The sequence below is a fragment of the Notamacropus eugenii genome, chromosome X, assembly GCF_028372415.1.
Source record: "Notamacropus eugenii isolate mMacEug1 chromosome X, mMacEug1.pri_v2, whole genome shotgun sequence".
In the NCBI taxonomy this organism is placed as follows: domain Eukaryota; kingdom Metazoa; phylum Chordata; class Mammalia; order Diprotodontia; family Macropodidae; genus Notamacropus; species Notamacropus eugenii.
The window spans coordinates 28,633,006-28,658,338 of NC_092879.1; the positions used below are offsets into that span (position 1 = coordinate 28,633,006).

The 25,333-nt window shown below is 41.6% G+C and overlaps 1 protein-coding gene across 2 annotated transcripts in view; it reads left to right on the forward strand.

Annotated features, from left to right (window-relative positions):
- YIPF6 (Yip1 domain family member 6) overlaps window positions 1-22,179 on the forward strand; it is a 51,930-nt gene extending 29,751 nt beyond the window's left edge. The window contains exon 7 of one of the 2 annotated variants that reach the window (XM_072626483.1): window positions 21,644-22,179. In XM_072626483.1, the coding sequence (XP_072482584.1) occupies window positions 21,644-21,705 (62 nt within the window). In that variant the 3' untranslated portion in view covers window positions 21,706-22,179. The remainder of the gene's footprint in view (window positions 1-21,643) is intronic. The other variant, XM_072626482.1, reaches the window with a different exon arrangement.
- The last annotated feature ends 3,154 nt before the right edge of the window (window positions 22,180-25,333 follow it).

Here is a 25,333-nt window from a genome sequence, read left to right on the forward strand (position 1 = left end):
CCTCATAGACACATGTGACATCAGCAACACAGGTCTAAGATTAAAAGGTACAAAACCATCAGAGGGAGAAGAGCCAGATCCCTTTCTGTGACTAGAGGAGAAACTGAGGCCTAGGTAGATTAAGACTCATGTGTGAGATCACTTATAAGCTCCTAGGCCTAGACCTGAGAAGGCCTTTCAAGGCTTGAGAGTCAGAGACCCTCAGGTAACTTTTGGGGAAATAGAGGACAAAGAAGCTTAAAGGGACTTTAGAGTTCATCCAGTCTCCTTGGCCCTTAGCTGACAAGACTCTCATAGGTTTTGGAATTCAAGACCTTCCCGTGACTTGGAGGGAAACTGAGGCCTCAAAAAGACGTGTGAGATCAGTAACACAAGCCTAGGATTAAACAGTACAAAACTTTCAGAGGCACAAGAGCCAGACCCCCTATTGTGACTAGAGGAAGAACTAAGGCTCATGTGTGAGATCACCCACAGAGTCCTATTTCTAGGCTTGACGTGCCTTCACAGGCTTTTGAGTCAGAGCCTCTCAGGTACCTTGAGGGAAAATTGAGGACAAGTAAACTTAAAGGGACTTTTGAGTTCATCTAGTCCCCTTGGCCTTATGCTGACAAGTCTTTCAGAGGTTTTAGAGTTCAAAACCTTCCAATGATAAGGGGAAAATTGAGACCTAGAGCGCTTGATAGACAGGTGTGTGATCAGTAACAAAGGCCTAGGATGAAAAGGGACGAAACCTTCAGAGGCACAAGAGACAGACCCCCCACTGTGACTAGAGTCACAGAGACTACTGAGGCCTCGGTAGAGTAAGGGTCAGGTGTGAGAACACCCAGAGGCTCTTAGTGTTGGAGCTGACATGGCCTTTAGGGATTTTATAGTCTAAATATTTCTGGTTAATGCATAGGAAAAGGAGGCCTAGGACTTTAAGAGGAGTGATGTGAGATCATCCACAGGCTCCTAGGCCTAGATCTGAGAAGGTCTTTATAGGCTTGAGAGTCAGAGTCCCTGAGGTAACTTGAGGGGAAATTGAAGCCAAGGAATATTTTTTTAAAATTAAATTATTTTATTTCTTTTCAGTGTTCAACAATCACTTCCATATATCTTAGATTTTTTCCCCTCCCTTCCCCTCATTTCCCCCTCTCTGAGATGGCGTACAATCTCATATAGGTTCTACATGTACTTTCCTATTAAATACATGTTGCATAGACAAATTAACATGAATGGAAGAAACCATAACATAAAACAAAACAATACAAAAGAAAATGGTCTATTTCTATCTGTGATCCAATTTTATAGTTCTTTCTCTGGATGTGGAAAGCATTTTGCCTCAGGAGTCCATTGGAAATTATTTAAGTCCATGCATTTCAATGAAGTACTAAGTCTACCAGAAAAATTCCTCGCACACTGTAGTTGTTGCTAGGACAAGGAATCTTAAAGGGAGTTGTAGAGGGCATTCCCAGACTCGTAGGCCTAGAGCTGTCAAGGCTCTCAGAGGTCTTAGAGTCTAAGACCTTCTGTGGTTGGCCAGGAAACAGCGGCTTAGGGAGTAGAATAGACAGGTTTGAGAACAGTAACACAAACCTAGGATCATATGGAACAAAACCTTCAGAGTCACAAGAGCCAGACCCCCTTCTGTGACTAGAGGAGAAACTGTGTCCTAGGGTCATGTGTGAGATCACCCACAGTCTTTTAGGTCTACATCTTTTTTTTTTTTTTAATATATAATTTATTTATTTTTCAGTTCTTAACTAACATTCACTTCCACAAGAATTTGAATTCAAAATTTTCTCCCCATCTCCGCCACCCCCGCCGCCTATCCTGGACAGCATGCATTCCATCCACCCCTTCCTCCAGTCTATCCTCCCTTCTGTTAGCAACACTTTTTCCATCCCCCTTCCCCTGTTTTGTAGAGAAAAATAAATTTATATACTCCATTGCCTGTATAACTTTATTTTCAGTTGCATTGCTAAAACAATTTTTTAACATTCATTCTTAAAGCTTTGAGTTCCATATTCTCTCCCCGACCCTCATTGAGAGAACAAGCAATTCAATGTAGGTCATACATGTGTAACAGTGCAAAGCACTTCCATAATAGTTATGTTTTAAAAGACTAACTACATTTCCCTCTGTCCTATCCTGCCCTTCATTTATTCCATTCTCTCCCTTGACCTGTCCTCCCACAATAGTGTTTGCTTCTGATTATCCCTTCCTCCAATTTGCTGTCCCTTCTGTTCTCTTCCTTCTCCTATCCCCTTCCCCCTTGACTTCCTAAAAGGTAAAATACATTTCCATATCCAACGGAGTGTGTGTTATTTCCTCCTTAATCCAAATCCCATGAGAGTAAGACTTAATTACTTCCTTTCATCTCCCCCCTCTTCCCCTCCATTGTAAAAGCTCTTTCTTCCCTCTTGTATGTAAGATGCTTTGCAAGTCTACCTCTCCCTTTCTCTTACTCCAAGTACATTCCATTCAACAGTAAATTTTATTTTTTTAGGTATTCTCCCTTCATATTCAGCTCACCCTGTGCCCTCTGTCTATGCATATATGTGTGTGTGTATATATATATATGTATATATACACACACATATACACACATGTGCATATATATATATATATATATACACACATATACACACATGTGCATATATATATATTCTCTCTAATTACCCTAATACTGAAAAAAGTCTCATGAGTTACAAATAGCATCTTTCCATGTAGGAATGTAAACAGTTCAACTTTAATGAGTTTCTTAAGGCTTCTCTTTCCTGTTTACCTTTTCTTGTTTCTTTTGATTCATGTATTTGAAAGTCAGATTTTCTGTTCAGCTCTTGTCTTTTCAACAAGATTTCTTGGAAGTCCTCTATTTCATTGAAATTCCATTTTTCCCCTTGAAGTATTATATTCAGTTTTGCTGGGTAGGTGATTCTTGGTTTTAATCCTATCTCCTTTGACCTCTGGAATATCATATTCTAAGCCCTTTGATCTCTTAGTGTTGAAGCTGCTAAATCCTGTGTTATCCTGATTGTATTTCCACAATACTTGTATTGTTTCTTTCTGACTGCTTTTAATATTTTCTCCTTGTCCTGGGAAACTCTCTAATTTGACTACAATATTCCTAGGAGTTATCCTTTTGGGATCTCTTTCAGGAGGTGATTGGTGACTTCTTTCCATTTCTATTTTACCCTCTGGTTCTAGAATATCAGGGCAGTTTTCCTTGACAGTTTCTTGGAATATGATGTCTAGACTCTTTTTGATCATGGTTTTCAGGTTGCCCAATAATTTTTAAATAATCTCTCCTGGATCTGTTTTCCAGGTCAATTATTTTTCAAATGAGATATTTCACATTGTCTTCTAGTTTTCATTCTTTTGGCTTTGTTTATAATTTCTTGGTTTCTCATAAAGTCATTAGCCTCCATCTGCTCCATTCTAATTTTTAAAGAACTGTTATCTTCAGTGAGCTTTTGAACCTCCTTTTCCATTAGGCTAATTCTGATTTTTAAAACATTCTTGTCTTCATTGGCTTTTTGGACCTCTTTTGCCATTTGGATTAGTCTATTTTTAAAGGTGTTATTTTCTTCAGCATTTTTTTGGATCTCCTTATCAAACTGTTGACTCGCTTTTTATGATTTTCTTGCATTGCTTTCATTTCTCTTAACAATTTTTCCTCCAACTCTTTTACTTGATTTTCAAAATCCCTTTTGAACTTTTTCATAGCCTGAGACCGTTGCATATTTTGGGGGAGGTTTTGGATGTAGAAGGCTTGACCTGACCTTTATGTCTTCCTCTGATGGTATGCTTTGTTCTTCCTCATCTGAAAGGATGGGAGAAGATATCTGTTCACCAAGAAAGTAACCTTCTACAGTCTTATATTTTTCCCTTTTTTGGTCATTTTCCCAACCAGTTACTTGACTTTTGGGTCCTTTGTCAAGAGTAGGGTATACTCTGGGAATCTACAAGATCTTAGTTCCTCCAAGGTGACACAATCAAGCGTGCACTGGTCTGGACGCAGAGAGGGATTTTTGTGCCCAGAATCCTAGCAGTTACCTCTCCACAGCCACCTGGCCTCCAGTTCTGCCAAGTCAGCACTGGGGGCTGATTTTCAGATAAGCTGGATGGGCAGGGCCACCATTCAGTGTGAGACAAAGACCAACTCCCCCAGGGCCTCCACACAGGGCTGAGGCAAGACTCAGCTCTTCAGTACCCCCAGGGGTTTCTACGCTCTAATAATGGTCTGGCTGCTGTGCCTGCCGATGTGGCCGCCTGCCTATGTGGCCTCTGTGGCAGCTGCCTAAGGCTAGAGCTATGGAAGGCCCTTCTCCCTTCCTGGCCAGCTGAAAAAAACCCCCATCCCTGACCTTTGGTGCCTGTGGGTTGAGGGATCTGCAAACATGCTGCTGCTGGGACTGGGGATTCTGAGACTGGAGATTCCACCCCCAAAGGCTGTTCACTAGCCATACCATGTGGCCAAGGCTGGGCTGGGCTCCGCTCCACGTCCAGTGCAACAGACATTTCCCGTGGGCCTTTCAGGTCACCCTGGGCTGGAAATCTCCTCCACTCTGTTGTTCTCCACTTCTGCTGCTCTAAAATTTGTTGAGAGTCCCTCTCTACAGGTATTTTATGGGCTGTATGGGGAGACCCTGCGTATGTGTGTCTTTCTACTCTGCCATCTTGGCTCCGCCTTGAGGACAAGGAATCTTAAAGAGCTTTTATGAGGTCACCCCCATGCTCCTTGGCCTAGAGCCTAGAGGGTTTCAGGGGTGTTAGATTCCAAGATCTTTCTGTCACCGTGGGGCAAACTGAGGCCTAGAGAATAACATACATAGCTGTGAAATCCCTAACAATGGCCTAGGATTAAAAGTCACAAAGTGTTAGCTTTAGAACCAGACCCCCTGCTGTGAGTGTGGTCCAGCTAGATGAAGGGTCTAGTGTGAGTTTACCCCCAGGCTCATACCCTCATGTAAAGGAAACTGAGTCCTAGAGAACAGAATAGGCAGGTGTGAGATCACTCACAGGATGCTAGAATTAAAAGGGACAAGATATGTAGAGACTTGAGAGCCAAACTGACCCCCTCCTCTAACTACAGGGGAAATTGAGGCCTAGGGAACTTGAGGGACTGGTATGATGTCACCTATAGGCTCCTAGGCTTGGTGGAGACAAGTCTTTCAGAAGCCTTAGAGACCAAGCCACTCTTGTGATTGTAAAGGAAAGTGAGGCCTAGAGAGCTGAATAGACAGGGATGAGGTCACTAAGAGGGTCCTAGGTTTAAATGTGACAAGGCCTTCAGAGAATTGAGAACCAGACTGCTTCCTGTGACTATAGGGAAAACTGATCCCTAAGGAACTGAAGGGACTTGTATGTCATCACCCATTGTTTCCTTGGTCTAGAGCTGACAAGGAGTTCGGAGCCTTTAGACTAAAAGGCCCTTCTTGAATTGTAGGGTAAAGTGAGGACAAGTGAGCTTAAGGGACTTTTGTGAGGTCACCCACAGGCTTCTGGGCCTATACCTGAAAAGACCCTCAGAGGCTTTAGACTCCAAGACCTTCCTGTAACTTTAGAGGAAAGTGTAGCCCAGACAACTGAAGGAGTATAAGATCACTCACAGGCTCCTAGGCTCAGAATCCAGGTCCTAACAGTGACTGTAGAGGAAACTGAGGTCTAGGGAATAGAAGGGACTGATGTGAGATCACCCACTGGCTTCTAGACTTTGAGCTTACAAGACCTTCAGAACCCAGAGCTTCCAAGCCCCTTATGTGACTGTAGGGGAAACTGAGTCTTAGAGATCTAAAGGGATCAGTGTGAGATTCCTAACAGGTTTCCAGGGCTAAAACTGACAAGGCCTTCAAAGGCTTTGGAATCCAACTCTCCCTTTGACCATAGGAAAAACTGAGTCTTAGGGAGCTGAAGGTTCCCATGTGATATCACACACAGGCTCTTGGTCTGGAGTCCATGCCCTACTAGTGACTAGAGGGAACTTTGAGGCCTAGGGAGCTGAAGGGACCTGTGTGAAAGGACTTCCCCTAGAGGTTCTTGGGCCTAGAGCTGACAAGACCTTCAAAATCTTTAGAATCCCAGGGGAAACTGAAGCCAATTACACCTGGAGGGACCAGGATGAGATCTCTAAGAGGTTCTACTGACTTAAACTGACAAGACTTTCAGAGGCCTTAGAGTCTAAGCCCCTCTTGTGACTATAGGGGAAACTGAGACCTAGAGAGCTAAAATTACCCAGGTGGGCTCGCTAACAGGGTCTTAGGACAAAAAAGGACAATGCCTTCAGAAGTTTGAAAGTCCAACCTCCTACTGTGACTGTAGGGGAAACAAAAGCCAGGGAGCTGAAGAGACCATTGTGAGATCACCCACAATCTCCTAGGCATAGGGTAGATAAGGCCTTCTGAAGATTTAGAATTCAAGCTACTCCTTTACTGTAAAGGAAACTGAGGACTAGAGAACAGAATAGACAGGTGTGAGATGACTAACAGCAGCCTAGGATTAAAAGGGAGAAAGACTTTAGAGGCTTGAGAGCCAGACTGACCACCCCCTGTGACTGTATGGGAAACTGAGGCCTAGGGAGCTTGAGGAACTGGTATGATGTCATCTACAGGTTCGTAGACCTAGAGCTGCCAAGGCCTTCAGAGGATTTAAACTAGAAGCACCTCCCTGCACTGTCCAGGAAACCAAGGCCTAGAGAGCTGAAGTGATCATTGTAAGATCACCCACAGGCTCCTAGGCCTAGAGCTGTCAAGGCCTTCAGAGGCTTTAGAGTCCTAGTCCCTTTTGTGACTGTAGGGGAAACTGAGGCAAAAGGTGAAGGGACCAGTGTGAAATCACCGGTAGGCTCCTAGATTCATACCTGAGAAGTCCCTTAAAAGCCATTCAGTTCATCCCTTACATTTTACTGAGGTGGAAGTTGAAGCCCAGGGGAGAAAATGACTTTTCTAAGGTCATATCTGTTGAAGTATTACAACCTCTTCCACACTCCTACATTCTACAATGGGAAAACAGGAGTTGGCTGGTTAATTGACTGTGCCTTTTTCTACCCCTGTTAAGGGGTAGTATTTGAATGCAGGTCCTTTGACCCCAAATCCATTGGCCTTTCTGAGGTACCCTGGCACTGTTTTGAGACTATTCACTCTAGGTAGAGTTAGCACTGGGTGTGCCAATCCCTATAGCTTTCCCTGAGTGAACAAAGATAGACATTTGACCTCAAACTCACTGAAGACTGTTGGTCCATGGGCTCAGCCTAGTGCACAGAAAAACCATGCTCTGCTGCCTTTTCTAGGCTAACAAACCACCCAAAACAACTAGCGTGGAGGAGGTAGGGCCCAGTCTCCCTCGTCAGATAGAGTCCTTTAGACAACCCTAGCCCACCTTGTAAACCTGCCACAGCAGACTGAGGAGAGAGAACATGGAAGGCAAGGTCGGAAGCTTTGGGAATCAAGCCAAGAAGTAAGGCCTTAGGAGAGAAAACTGCTCTAACATTCTGAGTGGACAAATACATGGGAAGAAATGGGGAGAGGCCTCACAGTTTAGTAACATTCTGGCCTTGGAGTGAGGAAGGCTTGTCACTTCTATATGGGTGACCTTGGATCAGTCACTTAACCTCAGTCTTAGGTTTTCTCATCCATTAAATGAGGAGGTTAGATTCAGGGGTGGGGAACCTGCAGCCTCGAGGCCACATGTGGCCTTCTAGGTCCTCAGCTGCAGCCTTTTGACTGAGTCCAAGGTTTACAGAACAAGTGCTTTTTATTAAGGGGATTCTGTGAAATTTGGATTCAGTCAAAGGGCAGCACTTGAGGACCTAGAGGGCCACATGTAGCCTTGAGGCTGTAGATTCCCCATCCCTGGATTAAATTGTTTTTTAGGCTTCTTTTAGCTCTAAACTCATGATACTATAAGTCCAATTAAGTTCAATTAACATTTAATGGACATCTCCTACATAATTATATTAGCTAGAATTTATATAGCCCCTTGTATACACTGAGCACTGCGTTAAGTACTTTTTATAAGTGTTATCTCAAAAGGTAGATAATGTTATCTCCATTTTACAGGTGAGGAAAATCAGGTAAAAATGACATGCCCAAGGTCACACAGCTAATAAATACCTGAGGCTGGATTTAAGCTCAGGACTTCTTGACTCCAGGGTATTGGACCACTTAACTACTTGCCAGGCACTATTGATTTAAGCAATTATAGTCCTTGAATGTCAGGCCAAGCTCTGACCTTAGAACCAAAGAGAATACTTTGGGCTAACCTAGATTTGTGAAGTACAAAGTGATTCAAAACAAACAGCTCAGTGGAAAGAGCACTTCATCTGGAGACCTGAGTGTGAATCCCAGCTCTACTGCCTATGGGACTTTGGGCAAGTCCCTGCCCCTCTCTGGGACTCAGTTTCCTCAAATGTAAAATGAAGGAACTGAGCAAGATCATGTCTCTGGTTTCATCAAACCCTGAGTCCTACGGTCCAATGACCACATGATCCCGTTCAGCTCTCATTCTGATGATGATGTGAAACATGAGCTTTCCAGACGTGCATGGCTTAAGTCATATTATAAAACAATTATCAAATGCTTTTGCTTTCACAAAGCCCCAGTGAAGAATTAAAGAAATATGCACTTTCCTTCATTCTTTGCTGAGGTAGTTTGGCTATGGGTAGGGAACACCCATATGCATGGGGGACAGATAGACAGTGATCCCTTGCACATTTTGACTTGCCCAATGGTGGTTTTGATATATCTTGGGTCAGCATAAGAAGCTAAATGGGAATTTTGGGGGAGATGTACGGAAAAAGTTTAGAAAGTCAGACATGCATCAAATATAAGTATAGTATTTTATAATATCAACATATTTTATATTTTAATATCATAATAATTCAGACTTCTCCTCTGGCACAAAAGGAGGGCCAAAACATTTTACATGGATTTTCCAGACCCCGGGAGCATCACACCCCTGACCTCAGCAATATGAAAGGGATAAATGTATTTTGAAGTAAAGTTGACATAAAAACAAAGTTATCAACAAAACTTAAACCCAAATAAAGAATACAATCACATTTCTGGTTGTGGTTTCTGCCAGGCTGATTAAATTAAAGAAAGAACAAGGATTGTGTCATTTTCTGTGGAATCTGTTGGCTTGAGATAGTCACTGGTTCCCTGGCCAGCCTGCCATCTGGGGCCTGCCCTGTGCCAGTGAAGAGATTTGTGCTCTGAGATGTGTGAGGAATCCAGGACTCTCAGGGAGAGAAAACCCCCAGATGGTCCCTTGCTGGGTAAGAACTTGCTTATGCCTGAGAAATAAGGAGGCAGATCTGACCCAAGCAGACCAGGGCTACCCTGGAAAACCAGAAGAAAACCTCCCAGTCTCAAGTGAGCCCATTTTTGGAAGCTTCCAGGGATCCTAGGGCACTCCTCGAGGGCAAGGACTGCCATTTACCTTTCTTTGCATCTCCAGAACTTAGCATTGTAGGCACTAAATAAATACCTGTTGACTGACCAACTGAATCCCACTTCAGGTATGAGTTGGCCTCATGAGAGGGCACAATGGGAAGAACACAGGTTCTGGAATCTGAGGGCCTGGGTCCAAATCTCACCTCTACAACTTACGAGATCCCTGGCAAGTCGTTTAACTTCTCTGGGCCTCAGTTTCCACTTCTGCAAAAGGAGGAGGTTGGATGACTATTATGGATATGTTTTGCATGATTACTTATGTATATATAACCTGTATCGAATTGCTTGCCTTCTCATTGGGGGTGGGGGGTGGGGAGGGAAGAAGGGAGAGAATTTGGAACTCAAAGTTTTAAAAATGAATGTGAAAAATTGTTTTTACATGTAACTTGGGAAAAATAAAATACTAAATAATTTTGTTAAAAAAGGAGGAGGTTGGGGGTTTGGAATCTGGAATTTTTTTAAGGACTCTGGAAGTCCTTAAAATTATTACAAACATGCTAGATGAAGAACTGGAAATCAAGAGGATACCCACCAATTGGGGAATGGCTAAACAAGCTGTGGTATATGATTGTGATGGAATATAATTGTGTTATAGGAAATGACAAGCAGAATGCTCTCAGAAACACCTGGGAAGACTTACAGGAAATGATGGAAAGTGAAGTGAGCAGAACCAGGAGAACATTGTATACAGTAACAGCAATATTTTACAATGAAGAACTGTGAATGACTTTGCTATTCTTAGCAATACGATGATCCAAGACAATCCCAAAGGGCTCATAATGAAGCATGCTATCTGTCTTCAGAGAAAGAACTGAGACTGTCTGAATACAAACTGAAGTATATTATTTTTCACTTTCTTTTTCTCCCTTCCTTCCTTCCTTCCTTCCTTCCTTCCTTCCTTCCTTCCTTCCTTCCTTCCTTCCTTCCTTCCTTCTTTCTCTCTCTCAGTTCTAGTCATCAAGGTGCAAAATGGCTAATGTAGAAATGTTTTCTGTGATTGAACGAACACATATAATCTATATTGGATTACTTACAATCTCAGGGAGGGGAGGGGAAGGAAAGGATAGAATTTGGAACTCAAAACTTTAAAAAATATTTTAAAATTGTTTTAACACATACTTGAGGAAAAATGAAATTTTGCTATACACACACACAATCTATCTATGTATCTATCTAGTGTGTATATATATATATATATATATATATATATATATATATATATATATCTGTGCATGTGTGTATATATATATATATATATGCTCATACAGACACACACACACACAGACACACGCACACAGACACACACATATATATGATGACCTTTTTCTCTATCTGTAGAGGGATTTTCCCCACCTTGGCTGGAGCCTTGGCTAATACCTGGTGACTCCTAGATTCCAGAGATGCTATCACATTAACTGCACCCCCCACCCCCAGGCTCCATAGAGCATTGCAGAGTGCCTTCATTGGGGAGATGCCTGTGTGATTAGGAGAGGGCATGAGGGAAGAAATGCTCTGAGTGTCTACAGTCTCATCTAGGTATCTGGTGCCTGACTGAGAATGGAAAGGGTCACTGGGTGAGCTTCCAAAGGTCTTCCCCAATGGAGAAACTACAGCAAGACAGATTTGATCTCACAATTTCTTGACCATTCGTGTGATCCAAAAATAGAATGGCCTGCCTTGGCAGGTGGTAAGTCCCCTGCCAGTGAAGGTGTGGCTAGATACATAATTGGCAGGAATGGCCTCTTCTCCATCCTCATCCTTCTTGCCCTGTCTGCAGCCTCTGACACTGTCAATCATTGTCTTCTCCTTGCTGTTCTCTTCTTTCCAGGTTCCCATAACACCACTCTCTCCTGGTTTCCCTTTTGGGTCATCCTTCATTCTCAGTCTCCTTTGCTGGATCTTCATCTAGCTCACACCTGCTAACTGTGTGCATCTCCCAAGGCTCTATCTTGGGCCCTCTTCCCTTCTGCCTCTAGACTATTTCACTTGGTGAGCCCATGGATTCAGTTATACAGATAACTCTCAGACCCAATTATCCAGTCCTAACCTCTCTTCTAACCTCCAGGGACTATCGCCAGTCCTTTTGACTTATATCTATCTTGTCACTGGACTTTGATGACCCTGGAGGAGAAAGTGAGACTGATGACTTTGCATAGCCCTGCCTCATTTAAATCAAATTCACTTGCAAGTCAAGATATCACCCTCCTGATGCCATTGGTCTTCTTCAAGAATGAAGGATGAGAAAAAAAAAACTAATCTCCAGATTTGTATCTCCAGTTGCCTATTAGGAATCGCAAACTGGACATACTGTAGACATCTTAAATTCAACATGTCCCAAATTGAGCTTGTTATCTCCCCACCCAACCCCCTCCTCTAACTCCCCTCCTCTTTGCTGTCAAGGGCACCACTGTCCTCCCAGACATCCACCGTAACAACCTAGGTATCATCTTCCATACCTCACTCTCTTACCCCCATATCCAATCAGTTGCCAAGTCTTGTCCAGTCTACCTTTTCAACATCTCTATATGCCCCCTTCTTTCCTCTGGCACTGCTCATACCCTAGTGTAGACCCTCATCACCTCACTCATGGACTATTGTAATAGGCAACTGGTGGATTTGCCTGCCTCAGGTCTTTCCCCTCTCCAATCTATCATCCACTCAGGTGTCAAATTAATCTTCCTAAAGCTTAGATGGCACTGTAGTGGATAGAGAGCCAGACATGGAGTCAAATCTGACCTCAGATACTAACTATGTGACCCTGAGCAAGTCACTTCACCCTGTTTGCCTCAGTTTCCTTATCTGCAAGATAAACTGCAGAAGGAAATGGCAAACCACTCTAGTAGTTCTGCCAAGAAAACCCCAAATGGGGTCATGGAGAATCAGACATGACTGAAATGACTGAACAACAACAAAGCTTAAGACTGAATTGTGTCACCCCACCTCCCATTCAATAAACCCCAGTGGTTCCTTATCACCTCCAAGATTAAATATAAAATTCTTTGTTTGGTGTCCGGTGCCCCTTATAACCTGACCCCCTTCTACTTCTTACATCTTATTCTTCACTCCAGTGATTCTGGCCTCCATCTCCCCAATGCAAGCATTTTCCCTGGCTGACCCCATGCCTGGACTTCTTTCCTTTCTTATTTCCTCTTCCTGGCTTCCCTAGCTTCCTTCAAGTCCCAGCTAATATCCCACCTTTTACAAAAATCTTTCCCCATTGATCCCCTTGAAAGCTAGTACCTTCCCTTTGTTGATCATCTCTAAATTCCCCTATCTCGAGCTTGTTTGCATATAGCTGTTTGCATGTTGTCTCCTCAATTATACTGTCCTCCTGGAGGGTAGATGCTGTCGTTTCTCTTTTTTTGTATCCCTAGCACTTAGCATACGGTCTGTCACATAGTAGGCACTTAATAAATTCTTGTTGACTGACTAACTGATTCCTGCTTCAGGTGTGACTTGGCCTGGATGAGAGTCAGTAGGGCACAGTGGAAAGAAGACAGGTACTAGAATCTGGGGGCCTGAGTTCAGATCCTGCCTCTGCAACTTGTGAGATCCCTGGCAAGTCACTTAAATTCTCTGGGACTCAATTTCCACCTATCTAAAAGGAGAAGATTAGACTAGATGGCCTCTGAGCCCCCTTCCAGCTCTAGAGTTAGGATCCTTCTAAGGTTCTTTCAGTTCTGGGATTCTTGGTTGTGACCATCACTTCATAGTTTTTACAGAAGGACAAGGGAAGAAATGAGAGGAGAACTGAACAGGTTTGGCCTGAAAGTTGGGGAAACAAGGAGCAATATTAACGAAATAATAAAGACTCATTCCTGTGACCTCCATCACACAAGTGGCTAGCAAGCAAGAATCTCTGTTGTTCAATCAATTTGATCATGTCCAACTCTTTGACTCCATTTTGAGGTTTTCTTGGCAAAGATATGGGAACAGTTTGCCCTTTCCTTCCCCAGATTATTTTTCTTTTGAGGAAATAGAGGCAAACAGGGTGAAGTGACTTGCCCAGGGTCACACAGCTAGGAAGTGTATGATGCTGGATTTGAATTCATAAAGATAAATCTTTTGAGCTTCTTGTCTAGAATTCTATCCACTGCAGTGCCACCTAGCTGTCCCAAGAAGCTCTGTGCCAGGCCAAAACAAAAACAAAAACAAACCCTTGAGAAGCCTCCCCCTACATCTTCAATCTAATACTGAAACATTTTGTAATTTTTTTCCTCTATTTTTTAAAGTGTTTCATTTAATTTATCTAAGTCCTTGGAGGGATGAGAAGTACACCACATGCTGCAGGATGTGAAACTGGCCTTGACAAGCCAGTGCCTCTGAATATACATGTGTGGAAGTTCTGAGGGTAAAGTCATGATCCAGGGACAGGAAGGGGCAAGGAGGGAGCCACCCCTTCCTTCCTGGATCCCTTTAATCTGTGGCCCATTCTCAGTCCTCTCTACTCTCCTTTTTAATTTTCCTGTTAGTTTAACTCTCCTGGTCTTACACTTTCAAATGTCACTAGTAATTCGAGGTGGCAGATATTTTCAGACTGAGTTGAAATGTTAATCTCTTTTGCTGGTCTTGGCTTATTTGGCATAAAGGGTGGAGGAAGCAGGGGAGGAGGAAAGGAAGAGAACACACATTTATTGATTAATTGATTTATAAATGATATTTTATTTTTCCAATTACATGTAAAGACAATTTTTGACGTTCATTTTTTCATTAAGATTTTGACTTCCAAATATTTCTCTCTCCCTCTTCTTCCCTTTCCTCCTCCTTAAGACAGTAAGCAATTTGATATAAGTTATATATGTGCAATCATGTAAAATATATTTCCATATTAGTCATGTCGTGAAAGAAGAAACAAATCAAAAGGAAAAAACCATGAAAAAAATAAACTGAAAAAAATATGCTTCAATCTGCGTTTAGACTCCATATTTCTTTCTCTGGATGTGGATAGCATTTTCCAATCACGAGTCTTTTGGAATTGTCTTGGATCATTGATCCAAGAGTAATGGATCAAGAGCTGAGGAGAAGTAAGTCTATCATAGTTGGTCATCGCAAAATGAGCTCTTGCTGTGTAAATGCTCTCCTGGTTCTTTTCACTTCACTCAGCATCAGTTCATGCAAGTCTTTTCAGGTTTTGTGAAGTCTGCCTGCTCATCATTTCTTATAGAACAATAGTGTTCCATTACATTCATCTATCATTCCCGAACTGATAAGTATTCTTTCAGTTTCCAATTCTTTACCACCACAAAAAGAGCTGCTATAAATATTTCTGTACATGTGGGTCCTTTTCTTTTTTTTATTATCTCTTTAGGATACAGACCTAGTAGTGATATTGCTGAATCAAAGGGTATGCACAGTTTGATTGCCTTTTTGGCATAGGAACAAACATTATTATTATTATTATTATTATTATTTTGCCTTTCAACATCTTTATTTTAAAATTTTTATTTAGTATTTTATTTTTCCCCATTTACATATAAAATAATTTTAATATTTATTTTTAAAACTTCTGAGTTCCAAATTCTCTCCCTTCCTACCTCCCCACCCCATCCCCCATTGAGAAAGCAAGCAATTTGATATAAGCTATACATGTGTAAGTCATAAAAAACATTTCCATATTAGTCATGTTGTGAAAGAAAACATACACCAAAAAAAACCCTTTAAGATAAATAAAGTAAAAAAAAAAGTATGCTTCAATTTGTATTCAGACACCATCAATTCTTTCTGTGGGGATGGACAACATCTTTTATCATAAGGATCATTGTATTGCTGAGAATAGCTAAGTTTTTCACAGCTGATCATCTTACAATATTGCTGTTATTTTGTGTACAGTACATTTCACTTTGTATCAGCTCATATAAATCTTTCCAGGTTTTTCTGAGAGCATTCTGCTCATCATTTCTTATAGCACAATAGTATCCCATCATAATCACATACCTCATCTAGTTCAGCCATTTCCCAATTGATGGGCATCCCTTCAATTTCCAATTCTTTACCACAAGAAAAGAGACACTATAAATATTTTTGTACGTATAGGTCCTTTTCCTTTTTGTTTTTTTAAATGTCTTTTGGGATACAGACCTAGTAGTGGTATTGCTGGGTCAAAGAATATACATGGCTTTATAGCCCTTTGGGCCTAGTTCCAAATTGCTCTACAGAATGGTTGAATCAGTTCACAACTCCACCAACAGTGCATTAAATGTCTCATTTCCCCCACATCCCCTCCAACATTTGTCATGTTCCTTTTCTGTCCTATTTGCCAATATAATAGGTATGAGGTAGTACCTAAGAATTATTTTAATTTGCATTTTTCCAATCAATAGTGAGTTAGAATATTTTTTATATGGCTTTGCATACTTCATCTGAAAATTGTTCATGTCTTTTGGTCATTGATCAATTGTGGAATGGCTCTTACTTTTTTTTTTTTATAAATTTGATTCTCTTCTCTATATATTTAAGAAATGAGGCCTTTATCAAAGAAATTTGCTTCAAAAATTTTTCACAGTTACTATTGCTAACTGTATTTCCCTCCATCCTATTTTCCCTCCTTTCACCCTCTCCATTCTCAAAAGTGTTTTGCTTCTGACTACCCACTCCCCCAATCTGCCCTCCCTTCTATCATCACCCCCTTCTCTTATCCCTTTCCCTTTCTACTTTCCTGTAGGGTAAGACAGATTTCTATACTCACTTTTTGAGTCAATTTTGATGAGAGTAAGGTTTCTTATTCCCCCTTATTTCCCCACCTCTTCCCCTTCACTGTAAAAGCTTTTTCTTGCCTCTTTTATGCGAGATAACTTACACCATTCTAACTCTCCTTTTCCTTTTATCCCAGTACATTCCTCTCTCACACCTTAATTTTATTGTTTTAGATATCATCACTTCATATTCAACTCACACCTGTACCTTCTGCCTATATATACTTCTTCCAACTGCCCTAATAATGGGTTTTTAGGAGTTACCAGTATCATCTTCACATGTAGGAATGTAAACAGTTTAACCTTATTAAGTCCCTTATGATTTCCCTTTTCTGTTCACCTTTTTATGCTTCTCTTGAGTCTTATATTTGGAAGTCAAAGTTTCTATTCATCTCTGGTCTTTTTATCAGGAATACTTGAAATTCTTCTATTTCATTAAAATCCACTTTGTCTACTGAAAGATTATGTTCAGTTTTGCTGGGTAGGTGATTCTTGGTTGTAATTCTAGTTGTTTTATCCTCTGGAATATCATATTCCAAGCCTTCTGATCTTTTAATATAGAAGCTGCTAAATCTTGTGTTAGCCCAACTGTGGCTCCATAATACTTCAATTGTTTTTTTCTGGCTGCTTGTAATATTTTCTCCTTGACCTGGGAGCTCTGAAAGTTGGCTATAATATTCCTGGGAGTTTTCATTTTGAGATCTCTTTCAGGAGGTGATTAGTAGATTCTTTCAATTTTTATTTTACCCTCTGGTTCTAGGACATCAGGGCAGTTTTCCTTGATAATTCCTTGAAAGAAGGCTAGGCTCTTTTCTTATTTTGATCATGGCTTTCGGGTGTCCAATATTTTTTAAAATTATCTCTCCTGGATCTATTTTCCAGGCCAGTTGTTTTCCCAATGAGATATTTCATGTGTTTTTTCATTCCTTTGTTTTTGTTTCATTGTTTCTTGATTTCTCATAAAGTCATCACCTTCCGTTTGCTCAATTCTAATTTTTAAGGAGTTGTTTTCTTCAGCGAACTGTTGGACCTTCTTTACTTTTGGCCAATTCTGCTTTTTAAAAAAAATATTTATTTATTTTTAGTTTTCAACATTCATTTCCACAAGATTTTGAGTTCCAAATTTTCTCCCCATCTCTCCCTTCCACGACCCCAAAACACCATGCATTCTGATTGCCCCTTCCCCTAATCTACCCTCCTTTCTATCACAACCCTCCCTTCCCTTATCCCCATCTTCTCTCTTTTCTTGTAGGGCAAGATAGATTTCTATACCCCATTACGTATATTTCTTATTTCCCAGTTGCATGCAAAAACAATTCTCAACATTCATTCCTTAAACTTTGAGTTCCAACTTCTTTCCCTTCCTCCCTCTCCACCCATCCCCACTGAGAAGGCAATCAATTCAATATAGGCTATATGTGTGTACCTTTGCTAAAGACTTCCATAATAGTCATGTTGTGTAAGACTATATTTCCCCCCATCCTATCCTGCCCCCTGCTTATTCTATTCTCTCTTTAGACCTTGTCCCTATCCTAAAGTGTTTACTTCTAATTACTCCCTCCTCCCATTTGCCCTCCCTTCTATCATCCCCCACCCCACTTATCCCCTTCTTCCCTACTTTCCTGTAGTGTAAAATAGATTTTCATACCAAATCTGATGAGAGTAAGCTTCACTGTTTCCCTCTCACCCTCCCTTTTCCCCTCCATTGAAAAAGCTTTTTCTTGCCTCTTTCATGAGAGATCTTGTGTTATCTTGACTGTATTTCTACAATATTCAAATTGTGTCTTTCTGGCTGCTTGCAATATTTTCTCCTTGACCTGGGAACTCTGGAATTTGGCTGCAATATTCTTAGGAGTTTTCCTTTTGGGATCTCTTTCAGGACATAATTGGAGGATTCTTTCAATATTTATTTTACCCTCTGGTTCTAGAATATCAGGGCAGTTTTCCTTGATAATTTCATGAAAGATGATGTCTAAGCTCTTTTTTTGATCATGGCTTTCAGGTAGTCCCATAATTTTAAAATTTTCTCTCCTGGATCTCTTTTTCATGTCAGTTGTTTTTCCAATGAGATATTTCACATTGCCTTCTATTTTTTTCATTCTTTTGGTTTTGTTTTGTGATTTCTTGGTTTCACATAAAGTCATTAGCCTCCATCTGTTCCATTCTAATTTTTAAAGCACTATTTTCTTCAGTGAGCTTTTGAACCTCCTTTTCCATTTGGCTAATTCTGCTTTTTAAAGCATTCTTCTCCTCATTGGCTTTTTGGGCCCCTTTTGCCATTTGAGTTAGTCTATATTTAAGGGTGTTATTTTCTTCAGCATTTTTTGGGTCTCATTTAGGAAGCTGTTGACTCGCTTTTCATGATTCCTTGCATCGCTCTCATTTCTCTTCCCCATTTTTCCTCCCCCTCTCTTACTTGATTTTCAAAATCCTTTTTGAGCTCTTCCATGGCCTGAGACCATTGCATATTTATTTTGGAGCTTTTGGATGTAGAAGGCTTGACTTTTAGGTCTTCCTCTGATGGTATGCATTGTTCTTCCTCATCTGAAAGGATGGAAGAAAATACCTGTTCACCAAGAAAGCAGCTTTCTATAGTCTTATTTTTCCCCCTTTTTGGGCATTTTCCCAGCCAGTTGCTTGACTTTTGAGTCCTTTTCCAAGAGGAGGATATACTCTGGTGGCCTGTAAGTTCTCAGTTATTCCAAGGTGGCACACTCAAGGGAGAGGAGTTTACTCCTCTCCTGGCCTGTGCTCTGGTCTGTGAGCTACTGCAAGTTTTTCTGCCCAGGATCTGTGGGTAGAATTCCTTCTCCAGAGCCTCCACCAACTCCACCAGGCCAGCATTCCTCCTCACCCCAGAGCTGCTGAGACTCAGAACAGCATCCCTGTTCCCCCAGGGGCTTTAGATTGAGGGCTCCAAAAATGGATGTTGCTGCCACCTGGGGCTGCCTGGGGCCAGGGCTAGGGCAGGAGGACTCTGCTCCCTTCTCACCCAAGTGAAAGAGTTTTCTCACTGACCTTTGAAGTTGTCTCTGGCATTTGTGGGTTGAGGGATCTGGGAACCGCAGCTACTGCCTGTGGCGCTCTGAAGCCTGCTCCAGTCCTGTCCCTGCCACACTACTCTGCTCCGTACCTGGTGCGATAGACCTTTCCTGTCAGCCTTCCAGGCTGCCTTGGGCTAAAAATCTTTTTCACTCTGTCATTTTGTGACTTCTGCTGCTCTAGAATTTGTTTAGAGTCATTATTTACTGGTATTTTTTGAGCTGTGGGGGGAGAGCTCTTACAGGTCATCCTTCTACTCCACCATCTTGGCTCCATCCTCCCCCCCCCCCAGTTGTGCTTTTTAAGACATTCTTCTCCTCACTGCCTTTTTGGACCTCTTTTTACCATTTGGCCTAGTCTGTTTTTAAGGTATTAGTTTCTTCAGTATTTTTTGTGCCTCCTTTATCAAGTTGTTGACTTGCTTTCCATGGTTTTCTTGTATCACTTTTATTTCTCTTCCCATTTTTTCCACTACCTCTCTTACTTGATTTTCAAAATACTTTTTGAGCTCTTCTGTGGCCTTAGACCAATTCATATTTTTCTTGGAGGTTTTGGATGTAGGAGCTTTGACTTTGTTGTCTTCTTCTGAGTATGCATTTTGATCTTCCTTGTCACCATAATAACTTTCTATGGTGAGAATTTTTTCTATTGTTTGTTTATTTTCCCAGCCTATTTCTTAACTTTTAACTCTTTGTTAAAGTAAGGCTCTGCTTCCAGGGTGGATGGCACACTGTCCCAAGATTAAGGAGTTTTGTGCAGCTGTTTTCAGAGGTACTTCTAGGGACTAGTAAGTTTTCAGTTCTTCCAAGAAGGTGTGATCTAAGGAGACATGCGTTTACTAATCTCTTGACCTGTGCTCTAGTCTTTGAGTGACCACAAGTACTCTTTTCTGCCCTGGAACTATGAGGAGGGTCCTGGTTTCACTAGTGTGCTAGTCCTCCTCCCACCCTGGGACAGCCACCCAAGACTGTAAACCAGATCTGTGTATAGGCAAAACAATAGAGTAGTCTCCTTCTGACAGTTTTTCAACCTCCCTACTGTCTGTGTGCTGAGCGCTCCAGAAGCAGCCACTGCTGCTGCTTGATTCAGTAACTCTCAAGGCTTGTTTCTGGTTTGCTGGGGTTGGGTCTATACTGGCTGGGCCTGCCCTGGACAGTGCTCCACCCTCACTCAGGTGCAACAGACCTTTCTTGCCAAGCTTCCAAGTTGTCTTTGGCTGGAAAAGCATTTCACTCAGTCGTTTTGTGGATTCTGCTGCTACAGGAATTGTTTTATGGCACTATTTAAAGGTGTTCAGAGGAGTTTTGGGGAGAGTTCAGGCAAGTTGCTGTCTTTTCTCCACCATCTTGGTTCTGCCAATCAGAACAAGCATTTATTAAGCACTTACTATATGCCAACTCTTTACAGATATTACCTCATTTGATCCTTACAACAACCCTGGGAGATAGGTGATATTGGGATCACTAGTTTATAGACAAGGAAACTGAGGCAAAAATGTTAAGTGACTTGCCCAGGTCATACAGCTAGTATGTGTCAGGTTGGATTTTAACTTCATACCTAAAACTATCCACTGTACCATATAGTTATATTAATGGGGGGTGGGGGGACTTCTATGCAAGGAGGAGGTTGGTAATGACAGAGATGCAAAAAGAAAGAAGGAAAAGAGGAGCATTCAATTCAATTAATAAGCCCTTAATAAGTGTCAGTAGTGACACTACACTGTGCTTAGGGCTGTAGATGCAAAGGCAAAAGGTCCCTAAGGTCAGGAATCCAAAGAAATGGGACAATTTTGTATTATCTCATCAAGTAGAATGGTATCCTTTAAAAGTGTATATTTTGTATAGATTCTATTTTTTTGTATAGATTCTATTTTTGTGTAGATTTCTATTTTAAAAACCCTTCATGATGCGAGTTCAACCTTCATTTTTCATTCTTTGTCTATCAAATATCCCCGGTGATTTTCTCATCAGCCCTTTGGCAGGTATCCCTTATCCTTTATCATCTCTTTTATCCCTCAGGTTTCCCAATCTGAAATACCATTGACTATTCTCCCTTCTCTGCCCTTGGTTCCTAGGATGTTATTCTCTCCTGATGTGGCCCTGAACACTTCTTGGCTTCCTCTATTGACCCTTCCCTTCTTCCTGTCTTTCTCCCATCCCGTAAATGTAGCCATTGCCTAAGGTTCAGTTCTTGGATTTCTCATCTGTTCCCATGGTTCCAACTATCACTGCTGGTCTAATGACTTCCAATCCTATGTCTCTAGCTTGAGCTTTTCTTCAAACTCCAGGCCTAGACTCAGAGGATGTCAGAGCTGGAAAAGACCTTAGGTGACATCTAATCCAACCTCCCCATTTTATAGATCAGGAAACTAAGACTTCAAGAAAGTAGGTGACTTGTCTAAGATCACTCAGCACATAAAAACTAGAATTTCACTTTGGGTCTTCTCACTCTAAATCAATGTTCTTTCCTCTACAGATCACTCTGCCTGCTGGACATTTCTCCCTGCCCCAGTGTCACCTCAAACTCGATATATCTAAGACTAATTCATCATCACATTATTCCAAATCACATCTCCCTCCCTCCTGACTTTCTTTTTCCATCAGGAAGATCACTATTGTCTTAGTCACCTGGGCTCAGATCCTCCCACCCCAACCCCAGGCTTCTTTCCTAGCTCACAAGAGGCAAGATGAAGAAGATCACGGTGGAGAAGGATAACCAAGAATGTGCCACGTCCTTGTTCTCCATGAGATACCTCTACTAACTTTTCAACATTCCAATCAAAAGGAAAAGATTCAAAGGAATTCAAATCCCATCTCTGCTACCTAACTACCTCTGTGACCTTGGGCAAATCACCATTGCTCTGATCCTCAGTTTCCTCCTCTGTAAAATGAGCAAACTGGGCTAGATGACCCCTGAGATGTAAGCTTTTATTGTAACCTTAGGCAAGTCATTTCCCTTTCTGATGCCTCAGTTTCCACATCTGTAAAATAAAAGAGTTGAATTAGGTGGTCTCTGAGGACCCTCCCAGCTTTATATCTAGGATCCTCTGATCCCTGTGAATAAAAGGCTGAGGATTTTACAGGGTTTTGGCTGGGCCTCAGATGATGAGAAGAAGAGAGGTACCCAGAATTCATACAGTTCTAGTTTTATTTTGCCTGTAGCCCTACCCTACTGTCCCCCTGGCCCCTGGAGACTGCTGGGGTGGTCAGACTGCTGGAAGTTGCCTGAGACCTGGGCTACAGGAGACTTCCCCCCAAAAGCACTAGGTGTAGAGGCAACAAAGTACTACTACTATTGCCACTGCTACTACTCCTACTCCTACTCCAATTACTACTATAGCTCACATCTTCCTAGGCTCTTACCACCTGCCTATTTAGACTGTCTTACCTATTGGCTTTCCTAATGAATAAACAAAAGAATGAAAGTATAAATGAACAAATGAAGAAAAGAAAAGAATAACTAAATGAAGAATAAGTGAATAATTTCAACTTGGCTCATAGAACTTCAGAAAAGGCAAAGAGCTCCTAGGCCATTTAGTCTAGTTTGTTCCCAAGCTAGAAACCCTTAGACAATACCCTGATCACATGGTCACCCAGCCTGGAGAGAGAGTGGGAAGCCCCTTCTACTTTGAGACATCCTGCCTACATGGGCCTGCCTTGCAACTCTCTCCCTTCCCCCCTCTTCTCACTGTCCCCCTAACCCATTGCTTTTGGTTCTGCCCTCTGGGGCCAAACAGGATAAGTCTGATCCCTCCTCCCACATGACATGAAGGCAGCAATTGCCTCCCCTCTGAGTCTTCTTTAAGCTAAACATTCTTAACTCTTTCAGCTGATTCTTCTGAACTAGGGTCGTGTAAAGAACCTTGGACTCTGGGATAAGGAAGGAACTGGGTTTGAACCTGCCTCTGACACTTATTACCTGTGTCATGATGGGCAAATCTTGCAATTTCTCTGAGCCTCATTTTCCTCATACATAAAATGAAGAAAATAATCTCCATCTCTCTGGGCCACCATTCTCTCAGGACCTCTAAGATCCCCCCCCCCAACTTTAAATCTGATGATCTTGCATATAAGTAGAAGGCAACATGTTGCAGTGGATAGAGTGCTGAGCTTGAATCAGGAAGATCTGAGTTTAAATCTAGCCTCAGACACTTACAAGCTGTGTGACCATGGGCAAGTCACTTAATCGTGTTTGCCTCAGTTTCCTCATCTGTAAAAAGAGGAGGTTAGACTAGATTAACTTTTAAATGTGAAATCTAGGATTCTATTTTCCTATTCTGTCCCAATTCATCAATCCCAGATAATTTCTAGGAAAATTAAAAAAATTTTTTAAAACTCCGTGTATTTTTTTGTCAGGCCACCAGGGGTCAGCATGGTAAATTACTGGATGTGGAGCCTAGAGATTAGTCAGAAGGGGAAGGAAAGGAGTGAATTTTAACTACTAGTCAGGGTTTGAAGCAGTTCCCAGAGAAGCTGAAGGCTTCCCTTGAGCCTGGAGAAAGAGGTCTTTGGCTTAATATCATCGTGAAAAGAAGTCTCCAGTGTAGTTGTTCAGTCATTCTTCATGATCCCATTTGGGATTTTCTTGGCAAAGATACTAGAGTTATTTTCCATTTCCTTCTCCAGCTCATTTTACAGATGAGGAAATGGAAGCAAAGAGAAGGAAGTGACTTGCCCAGGGTCACACAGCTAGTGAGTATCTGAGGCTGGATTTGAACTCAGGAAGGTGAGTCTTCCTGGCTCCAGTCCTGGCACTCTATCCACTGCAGCACCATCTAGTGCCCATAGTGCCTGTTACCTGTGTCACTTAATTTCTCTCTGTGGCTTTGTTGAAGACATAAATGGCAGGCTTTTAGAATTTTGCAGTTAACATGAAGTTGGGAGAGAGAGCTTGCACAGTGGATGGTAAAGTGAGGACCCAAAGATAATGATAAATTGAAGCATCAAAGTAAATTGAATAAGATGAGATTTACTAACAGTTGGTTAAAAAAAATCAACTTCAATAAATAAACAAATAAATATTTTTTTAACAATTAAAAAATGTCAACTTCACAATTAGAATATGAGGAAGTTATGGCTAGACAGCAGTTCATCTGAAAAAGATCAGGGGGTCTTAGTATACTGCAAACTTAATAGCATAAGCAATGTGATATGATCTCCCAAAAAGGCTATTGCGATCTGAGGCTGCATTACACATTGTCCAGGAATAAGGAGGTGATGCTGCTGCCATCCTCCGTACTAATCAGAGTATATCTGGAATATCATGTTCCAGCCAGAGTGTCACTTTTTAAGAAGGATGGTAATAAGCTGGAAAACATCTAGGGAAAGGCTATTAGGATGGAGAAGGGCTTCAAAATTATGCCATATAAGGCAGAGCTTTACACGGTGGAACTAAGGATATTTATTCCTGAAAAGATAAAACTGAGAGGGAAAAAGAGAGCTGTATTCAGATATTTGGGATTAGACTTGAGTGCTTGACCCCCGGAGGGCAAAAGCAGCAGCAATAGGGGTGGGGAGTGGGGAGGGTAGAGAGTCATAAAGGGGCAGGTTTAGATTTGATGTCAGCAAGAACTTCCAAATAATGAGAGCTGCCCATTAATAGGATGGGCTGAGACAAAATGTAGTGACTCCTCCTCCCTGAGGTCTTTCAGCCCAGTTGTTAGATGAATTGTACAGAGAAGTCTTATCCAAGTACAAACTGGCCTAAATGGCTAATGAACACCCTCAAAAACTCTTCAATTCTCTGGTTCTCTGAACATCTTTAGCAGGATCTGGGAGGACTGTACTAGAGTGTGTTCTAAGGCAAAGAATATTCAATTTGGAGTTCAGGACAAGAACCTTTAGCAATCTGGCCCTCCATTTCCTTACCTGCACAAGTCACCCTTTGATGTCATCGGTCCTATTCGAAAATGAAGGTCAAATAGCCATGCAATGGTTATAATCATGATATGATGAGCTGGGAGGTATCTTGGCCTCCTTCAACCCTATCATTTTGTTTTGAAGTTTTATTAATGCTTTTTTTCCGCAGTACAATAATTTCCTAATTTGTCTCTCCACTGCTCAGCCAGCCTTTCCTTGCAACATATTAAAAACAAAACAAAGCAAAATAAAACAGAAAAAAACCCACAAATCAAAACCAACAGGCACACTGTGTCTCAAAGCACAT